This window comes from Pinus tabuliformis, chromosome 5_1, assembly GCF_031772625.1.
Source record: "Pinus tabuliformis cultivar Carrire ecotype Pingquan chromosome 5_1, CPIR1, whole genome shotgun sequence".
In the NCBI taxonomy this organism is placed as follows: Eukaryota; Viridiplantae; Streptophyta; class Pinopsida; order Pinales; family Pinaceae; genus Pinus; species Pinus tabuliformis.
The window spans coordinates 686,542,473-686,552,817 of record NC_142305.1 but is presented as its reverse complement, the minus strand read 5'-3'; the positions used below and the strand labels follow the sequence as shown (position 1 = coordinate 686,552,817).

The 10,345-nt window shown below is 31.9% G+C and overlaps 1 protein-coding gene across 1 annotated transcript; it reads right to left on the bottom strand.

Moving 5' to 3' along the window:
• Window positions 1–1,310: 1,310 nt before the first annotated feature.
• LOC149166806 (hydroxycinnamoyltransferase-like) lies at window positions 1,311–4,997 on the bottom strand. Its single transcript, XM_089431411.1, has 2 exons — window positions 4,483–4,997; window positions 1,311–2,373 (listed from the first exon to the last, which is right to left on the bottom strand). Exons 1-2 carry the CDS (start codon window positions 4,918–4,920, stop codon window positions 1,390–1,392), a joined length of 1,422 nt encoding a protein of 473 aa, XP_089287537.1. The 5' UTR covers window positions 4,921–4,997; the 3' UTR covers window positions 1,311–1,389.
• Between the last annotated feature and the right edge of the window lie 5,348 nt (window positions 4,998–10,345).

The following is a 10,345-nucleotide window of genomic DNA, read 5'->3' as shown; positions in this document are numbered from 1 at the left end:
AGGGGTAAAGGAGTGCGCAGAAAAGAGGAGTGCGCATATCTCATGCGCTCCACTTGTGAAGTGTGCAATTTACCGGAAGTGAGTCGTAGGTTGGACAAGGGTGTTCAAGGTGTGGTTTGGTTGCAGATTTGTGCAGAGCTTAAGGTGGAGTTCTAGGTGTCTCGGGTTTGCACCCTCCTACCGTATGAAGTTGGCACAAGTGTTGTAAACGCTGTTCTATGCCTTGATTGTAAAATTATTCTAAGTATAGACTTGGAGTTTTGCCAAGTATGCTTGATGATGTATTATTGAAGAAACTGTTATAATATATTGTTGGGCAGACTGTTTGGGAGTTGCCCCTCCCTTTATACTTGTTTGCAATTGTTGATGTTCTTGGTTAATTGCATATGGATAATGAATGAGTATGGGCTTCATTAAGTATAAAGGATAAATGCATTTCACTTGGTTGCGAAAAACAAACTAAGTAAGGACAAGTGAATTAGGCGTAGTCCACGAAGGTGAGTATTGGTGAAAAGAAAGCGTTCGGTGGTGCCGCACCTCACTATAAGCGGTTGGAAGACTACCGCAGGTGTAGGGGCGTGACAGTATAGCCCCGTGGTTGTCACAGACATTGCCTCTGCAAGCTTGAAATCGCTCAAGATGGATGCAAAAACAGCTCGACGTTGAAGTTCCTTAACACTTTCAAACGAAACACTATTCTTCGAAATTTTTAAATTAAAGGAAAAAATAAAAATTTCAAATCATGACATGTTTAAACTATACAATTTCCAAAAAAAAATTAAAGAACAAATCGAAAAATTGTAAAATTTGATGATTACACATCTTACGAAATTTAAAAGGAGAGGTCCAAAATCATAATGCCTACTGCTTCAACTTTGCCCATTCCATCGAGCAAAGAGTTGAGATTTCATTTTCACGTGAACGACGCAGCCACCGATCGCACTTGTTATTAAACTGGACAACGACTGCAAATCAATTCACTAAATTCATGATTAAAAAGATTACATAGTTTAATTGTTAAACATTTTTTAAAGTAAAAATTTCAATGTAACTTGATTTTTTTTTAATAGAAATCAAATATCTCGATTTTTTTCAAAATGCTTAATCCAATTATACAATAAAATTTATTTTAGAAAAATTAAACTTATGATCAATTACCACCAATTAAATTCCGACCATAAACTGTTACATTGTTTTTAGTTACTTAGAAATGATATCGTAAAAAACGTTTACAATATAACAATATCCTCGCTCAAGTTATCTAAAAACATGAACCCCATATGAATGGGTCTGGAGAACAGTGATTGAAATTGACATGACAAGGAAACATAGCATTATCATATTGACACACAACAGGAAGCTCAGACAGATATTTAGCCGAGCAATAGTTCAGTGGGGGACTATCATGAGGATCCGTTTCAAGGTTTCCATTTGGTGGCGAGGAAGGCGAGTGTAGATATCCATACTCCTCCCTCCCTCGTCTCTTCCTGGGAACAACATTATCCATCCAATACCACTCAGCATTGGGACCTGCGAATTCAGTGGCTTCCCCCACCCAAAATCTATTTCATAAATAGGAAATTTGGGAGAATTCCCTGCCACAACAAAATAACGGCCTCCTAAGATCTCTAGTCCTAAACTTGGAAGAGAGCTTCCGCTTCCAAGGCGACAGTCCACCCAATCTATGAAATTATTGACCTGTTCCTGCGAGGCGCAGGAGTTGATGATCTCCTGGATGAGAGCGGCAGCGAAGTGGATATCTTGACCCAGAAGTTGTTTCGCTTTAGTTAAGGCAAAGCCCATGCATAAGCAGTTTCCAAAATACGTTGCAGGTAAGGGAGGTTTTACTCGGCCTCTGCTGTTAGCACTCATTCCAAAACCAACTGCTTCATCGTCTGGGACTTCTCGAGCTCTCGTTACGCATCTCCAAAAATGCGCGCTAACCGCCACAAACGAAGACGAAGCGCCGGATCGTTCCTTCAGCTTCCCAATCATTTCTTCATTTAAATGAAAACAGCCAACCTCAACTTCCCCTGCTTGGTCATTCAAGATGAATTCGTGGGAACTTTGCTCATCTTTAATGTCGGCGATGCGTGTGCTGACGTTGTCATCTCGTACAAATTTGAAGATCTGCGCCTCCTTGATATCATTACTCACTAGTTTTTCAGCCCCGAAAGATACGTTGGGCATTGCACAATTAATCTTCTCTTCGCTCCGGAAGATTGTTCTCATGTGCACAGGTTTGTTAGAAATAGGAGATCCCCTGCAACATTCCGCCCAGCAATTCATCAAATGCCAAAAGGAACTCCCATCTGCAACAACGTGATGAATAGAGGTGCCGATGCAGATTCCGCCACCATGAAAACCAGTTACCTGCAATACACAAAACGAAACAGATCAACTAATTTCCATACTTGCAACTATAAAACGACAAGCAAGAGGAGTATGGGTCGGAGATTTTCTAATGGTAGCAGCTAGTAGGAAATTCAAAGAGAAAACAGTATGTATGTTAATTTTTTTTTAAGGGTTTAATGAGAGTAGATGAGTAAGTTTTCTTGAGATTAATGAAGTCTGCATCGGTGTGTCTTGGCCAGATTGTATCAAATCAAGAAAAAAAAAAGAGGGAGGAGGGAAAGGCTACCATTGTTTTGCGGCGGTTTGTGTTCTGAGAGAGTTGTTTTTTATTAATATAATTTATTTTATATAGTTTATGTGGATTAATGGTTAAAGGCATGTGTTTTTCTTAAAATATTATAGTTTTAAAATTAAAGAGGATAAAGTAGGTATGTTTTGGTAGATTTAGTAAGGAAATAACTAGAAAAAAATGACCCCTTGTTAAACAAACAAGAAAGTCTCATACACCTCATACACCAATATCTAACTTCATATGACCTTAAAATTAGATCATAAAAAAATATTACAAATATATTAAAAGTTAATTAAAAAATAAAATTTTATTAATAAAATTATTTTATAACATTATTTCAAAAAAATATATTTTAACTCTTCATTTTTCTTGAGTTTTTTTAACTCTTCATCCGACTTTAATAAAAAGAAGTAAATTAGATCATAAAAAAATATTACAAATATATTAAACGTTAATTAAAAAATAAAATTTTATTAATAAAATTATTTTATAACATTATTTCAAAAAAATATATTTTAACTCTTCATTTTTCTTGAGTTTTTTTAACTCTTCATCCGACTTTAATAAAAAGAAGTATGCTGCAAAAACATAAAACAGTTTATTTTTAAAATTTATTTGGAAAAATATTTAGATATTTGGAAAAATATTTAGATATTTCTATTGAGTTGATAATGCAATTTAAACTTAAAATTTATATATATATATATATATATATATATATATATATAATTTAAATTTAAAATTCAATAATATATATATATATATATATATAGATAAATACATATATATAGATAAAGATAAATAGATATATGGTATGAATTCTATAATTCATATATATAAAAATAAATAATAAGGTAGAGTATATATACACAAAAGTTAGATGGAGAAATTGAATGTTTTAAAATGTAAACTTTCTCTTAAATTAAAGACTCAAATTGTATACATGAGACAACTGAAATTTTGAATTGTAACAAATGTCAAGGTGTTTATATTTTATAATTTCATAAAATTAAATAAATAAATTAATTTTATAATTTTTTTCTTCACATTATGCAATCGCTAATCAAGTTTTTGTCTAAAAACATTAATAAATTTTATAATTAATATATAAAAAAATCGATTTTAAATTCTAAATTTGTCATACATAACATTATTTATATATAATACATCATACACACACATGCCTATATTAGTCCGATCAAATTATTCAAAATACAAAAGTTTAGATTTTCACAAATTTGATTATTTTCTTTTGTCATACATAACAGTATTTATATATAATACATCATATTATATATACACACACATGCCTATATTAGTCAGATCAAATTATTCAAAATACAAAAGTTTAGATTTTCAAAAATTTGATATTTTTTTTTAATATAATACATTAAAAGTTGAAAGCATCTCAACAAATATACATAGGTGCATCTCAACAAATATATATAGGTGAGTTTAAGTCGATTGCAGCTTCCCCGAATATTCGGGAATTTGACAGATATGAGCTCCGCACCTATGTCCATAGGATTCCCGAATATTCGGGGTGGGCGCCGCACCCATGTTCATAAAATTTCAGAATATTCAGAGAATCTACAATAGACTTAAAAGTAGTCCATATATATATATATATATAAATAACACATCTTACTTCAAAATAGCCCATATACATATATATATATATATCACATCTTATATATAAGACATCTTACTTCAGAACTTTAAAAAAATTACATATCTTCCTAGTACTACTTAATTATGAAATATGTTATATATCTATCTAAAATAAAACCTTAATTTCATCATTTAAAAACAATTCCAACCAGAATTTTACATGCCTGCACCGAGAAAAGCGGCCCGTCGTAGTTTTCATGCTTCGAACCATCACGGAGCGGAACAAATTCCTTGAAAAAGCTTCTGTGCCGAAACCCATCTTTTTCGAGATCCTCAAAAGCCATATCAATCAATGCTTCCACGAATTCCACCCCGGCATCGTTACAGTCAATCTCAGGCCGACCTGATCCCTTGGTGCTCAACCGACCTGCAACTGGATAGAACTCCACCAGAACCAGCGCAAGGCTCCTCTTCAACATATCCGTGACCGCAGTAAAATCCAACTCGGGATTTGTTTTATAGAACATCACGGAATGAGAGTTAGCGATGGGAATCCAAATCAAATCGAGGTTGGAGAGGAACATGGTATGCTTCTCAGTGGGGATGGCCGGTACCACTGCTGAAACACCCACCATTTTTATTTTTACTTGCTCTTCGGCCATGGTCGCGGCCTGGTTACAGATGTGCCTACAGCTGAGGAGAAATATTCAGAGAATCTGAAGAGAGAAGAAACAATGATGAAAGGTGTAGCATTAATCTCTACTTATAACTGCCAAATGCAATAATCCGCATGAATATGTGGGCGTCACAGAGCCACGCACACTTACAATATTTCACATGCACGTTTGTGGGGGCATTTTAAAGCCACGCGCGAAGGTTTTAGGTATCAGATTTTTTAATTAAAAAAAAACAGATTTAATTGCTCATTTCATGCGTGTAAGTGTGCATTTTTATGCAAATTACTAACGTTCTTTCATTTGATTGATTTGAAGATCCTAATCACTCAAAAGGCAACTAAACCTTTATCAATTATCTTAAATCCCACATTTTCGAACCCTTTCCGAGTGATCTTAAATTCATATTTTAAATGAATTAGATAGGCCATGAAGTTTAACCCACTGTTTTATATTTTTGTTTCTATTTTTAATTAAAATTAAATGATATACTTTTTTTAAATCGTTATATAAATTTAAAACTTGAACAAATTTTCAACGTGTCGTTTTTCGTAGTTTTATATCGTACTCATATTTATAAATTTGCTGCCCTTTTTCATATTCATTTTGTGTCTTTTTCATAGTTTTATATCGTACCTATGGTTATAAATTTGCTCCTTTTTTATATTCATTTTATCTGATATTATTTAATTTATAATTTTTAAAACATATTTTAAAGCGACTTAAGTGACTTATTTTTATTGGAGTTATTTTGGGAAGTTGAGAAAGGAATGAATCCTCTTTATATCTATAGTCTATTTTTGCAAGTGACATGATAAAAATGGTAAAGTTATTTTTGTATAAATTATATTTATGAATTTTTTACTACGAGTTTTTAAGAAAATAGTTTAGATTATTTTCAATAAAATTTAGTGGGGTTTTTTATTTTTGTTTATTAAGTTATATGTTATTTTTATTAAAAGGTAGTTAGTGAAGGTTATATGTTATTTTCAATGAAAGTTAGTTGCTCTTTTAGATGACTAGGAAGTCTAACATGTGCCTTGAGTAGTTTACTAGAATTTGTTTTTATTTTGATAATGTTCATTTTTCCTTAACATTATTTAATGTAGAGAAATACTTTTTATTTTTGAGATTAGGGTTGATCACATATTTATAATATCTTAATTTCCATTTTCCTTATAATTCTTTATCACTCCAAAATTTCTCCTTAAATTTTGAAGTAATAATATTTTAATATTACCCTTATTCTGCAAAATTATTTGCTCCTTTATCATACGAGATAGTCTAGCCAAGACTAGGTATCGCTTGAACTTAAGCTCGGGGTTTGGCTAGAGTAAGAAATTTTAGGAAACCTCTTAACTTCCATGTTATTTAACTTCTTAAACATAAGACACATATGTCATGCTTTCATTGGTGAAGGACTCAATTTAGAGGATAAGGTAGGGAGCAATTATTTTAATATTGAGATTGTGGGTTATCAATAGCTTTTGGATATGTTGTATCCTTCTCCAAAAAATTTTGGAGATAATTTATCCAAAAAGATCACATCCATATAAATAACATGACTAACACAAGTCTCAAAAAGGATTTTTTTTCTCAATCCCATATCAAATTTTTTTGTTAATTCATGGAATTGTTTTCAATCCCATACTAAGTAATTTGAACTCCATTTATCCTTTTCTCCATGCTATAATTCTAGTTGAGCTAGTGAAGGATACCAATTCCGAGATATTTGTATTACGGAACTTCATCCAAGTAGGATTTTTCATATATGAAGGTATCCTATGTGATATTTTTTAATTTAATTATCGTGAATTTAGGTTTGGTAGTATTAACAATCATACACATCTTGGATCAAAAATCTTGTACGATTCTTAGTTATATACCAAAATTGTAATGGCTCATTGCCAAAAAAATAATATCGTTAACATAAAGGAGAAGAGTTATGAGTCTAATAGTGAGCATGCAGTCAGTACAATTTTCATCTTCCAAACACTCTTCAAGAATATTAATGTATATGAAAAAAAGGGTAATAGATAAGAGACACCTCTGTTGTACTCTAATATTCTATCAAATTTCTTCCAACCAACCTTCAATTGTCCTAAACTTGGAAATAATATTCTTGTATATCCTTATCCCAACAACCCTTAACTTGAGAGAAACCATTACCTCTTCCACCCTTTTCCATAGTCTTGTCCTAAGAGATGCCAAAAACTTTTCTGAAGTCAATGAAAGAACGTAAGTGATTAGCTTTATCATTTTGAAATTCTTCTGCAATGCGCTTGAGAGTAATAAGGTGGTTCATATTTGAATGATACTCCTAAGATAAACTTGGTCTCTAGTTTTATTATTGTGGCTTTCCAACAATAGGCTAATCTTCTTTCTAAAATAATTCCATCTAGCTTGAGTAAAGTGTAGCTAATCATAATAATCTTATATTTAGAGGGAATACTTTTATCCCCACTTTTAAATATGACCAGAATTAAGTAACACATCAAAGTAGAGCATCATAATTATGCTCTTAGCCAATATATTCCTCACATAATCTCTAAACAATCCATATATAGAAAAGATTAATTTCTAATCACTAATTTTACTTTTAATGTTTTATAAAAAATAATATATTATAAAACTTCGATTGATTGTTTCATTTTATTAATATATGAAATAAAAACAAGGTTACACAATAGTTAATCCTTGTTTTTTTAAATGATCAAATATTTTTTTACAAAATTTACTTATTACTATATTAAATAATGATATAGCTGTAAAATAGTCTAATTTTATCTTTTGATACCATCACATACTTAAACAAGTGCTACATAGTAGCTTGTCCTTTTCGCTTAGTAAAAGGATAGTGAAACTATATTTTAAAAGAATTAGTTACTATGCATTATAAATATAATTGCAAAATGCACATTGCACAACCCTACACATCTTATTGAAATTTTATTGTACTTTATATTAACATATATCTATGAATAATTTCATAATATTGATTGCACAATTCCTAAAGCTATGCACATTTTTCCTTAAATTTAATAGAGTTAAATTACACTAGAATAATGAAGAAATAAACATTTTATCATTTAGTCGGGATGGGTATATTACAGACTTCATGAAAGTTAAATAATAAAAGCACTTCAACTGGCCATCAACTTAGGCTTTTTTTGCTGAGAATCAATTCTATTCCATGTGAATAATTTAGTAATTTTATTTGTTCTTTTAAAAAAACTCTGGTAAATTTCACAATTATAGTTATGTTTGATAAGAAATAGATCAACTTAGCTAAAAACCTAGGGCATGACATTGAGAATTGTGGTACATCAACCCCAAATATTATGCTAGTTTCCCATGATGGCATTCTCAGATGCTAAGTTTCTTCCTCAAACTCTACCAACTTAACTAGTTTCTTTTTCTAAGATGTATACAATGTTTCCAAAGTCCATGTTGCTTTCCTATTATTATTATTATTTTTCATGGCTTGCGGAACAATTTACAAACAACTTGCTTTTTTTCCATCTTGATGTTCATTGTCCTATAAATTTTCTTTTGCCCTAGGTTTGAAGTTGGAAGTAGAGTTTTATCTTGCCAATTCCTTTGGACCCAATTTGATAATATGATGAACTTGAAGATGGGACAAACTGATAAAAAAATGTCTTGTAAATTGTGTGGATAGCGAATGACAAGAGGGTTAGCCAATTGAGGTACCACTTAACTAAAATCCTAGGGTTAGGTGTTGGGATTTGTGGTGCATCAACTTCAATGACTATGTTGGTCACTTGATACAAAATGACAAGAGGGTTAGCCAATTGAGGTACCAATTAGCTAAAATCCTAGGCTATGATGTTGGGATTTGTGGTGCATCAACTTCAATGATTATGCTAGTCACTCATTATGATATTTATGAAAAGGATAAAAAGATGAAAGAGGTCGATGCTACCAAATATGAACTTGGTATCGATAGTGTGACTTGATCCTCATGAATCACATGCATATCTGGGACTTACAGAAATGAGAAGGACTCCATGATTTCACCTTCCATGAGGACCTCAACTTTCTTTGTTACAAGAACAAAAGATGGGGCATGTCCTTCCATCTAGTCGATGGTTTAGAAAAAAGAGAAGAAAGAAGAAAATAGGGTTGTGGGAAAGACGTCTATTTTGGAAGGACATGCATTTTAGTGTCACAAAGACCAATCCTTTATTCCAGCCAACATGTGATGTTATTTCTATTGTTGGGCCAATGTGTAAGTGACTAGAGGAGTTGCCAATTCTTCAAGTGTAAAATTGAAGAGATGTAATGCAAGTTGAACATAATGCACTTAGAAGAAATTGCACATCGGAGCCACTTCCACATTAAGGAAACAAAACAATAGGATTTGAGTTAGTGTATCAAGCAAAATACATGTCAATCAAATCTAGGTGACTCCATCCACAAATATAAGTGGACCATTGTGGCTAAAGAATCTGCCTAAGTTAAAAAAACAAACTACGAAAAAATGTTTGTACTTACTAAAATGACTACAATACGAAAAGTTTGTCATTGAGACTCATTTTAGTGGAAAAATGCATCAATTAAATGTCAAAAGATCTACTTAGTGTTAACTAATCCTTCGAAATATTGTAAAATATTAATTTAAACTTAGTTTATAGCAGTTAACAAAACTATCAATCCGTCAATTGTAATCTAGAAACTGTCTCAGATTATATAAATACTTGAAAATTTCACTTAATAAAAAACCGATTCAATTGTGAAATTCATTTTTGACTTGTAACAGTGATATCAGCACTACAAGGTAGAGCGTCGGAATAATGATCCATTATTGGTTTGAACTCCATTGAATGTGTAACTGTAATGAGCCGAGTTTCTGCTGTGAACGTGTGTGGTGGACGCAGAGTTGGTGCGGCTGGCCTGCAACCTGTATTACGTGGATGGTGGACCGAGCATAAGTACACTATTTAATATTATGTTTTTACACGGAAAACACCTCATAACTTTAATAATGTCCTCATGATTTCTATGACACTAAATAATATCTTTATGACTGAGATCGGAGAGGATGAGGCAGACACGGAACTATATTCCATCGCACTATCCCGACTCAATTAAATGTGATGGTGTACTTCCATGGAAATACAAAACTCTTGAACAATGTTTCAACGTGTCGTTTTTCTTAGTTTTAAATCGTACTCATCATTACAAATTTGCTCTCCCTTTTTTATATTCATTTTGTGTCTTTTTCCTTCACACTCCAAAAGTCTCGGGTTATAAATGTGATATTATTTAATTTTTAATTCTTAAAACATATTTTAAAGTGAATTAGGTTAATTGGAGTTATTTTGGGTGAGTGTGAGAAAGCAACGGAATCCTCTTCACACCTAAAATCAATTCTTCCAAGTAATATGACAAA

Excerpts from the sequence above, each read along its gene's own strand:
- LOC149166806 (XM_089431411.1), bottom strand. The coding sequence starts at position 4,920 with ATGGCCGAAGAGCAAGTAAAAATAAAAATGGTGGGTGTTTCAGCAGTG. Across the intron at positions 2,374-4,482 it reads GGCCGCTTTTCTCGGTGCAG|GTAACTGGTTTTCATGGTGG; the intron begins GCATGTAAAATT and ends TGTGTATTGCAG.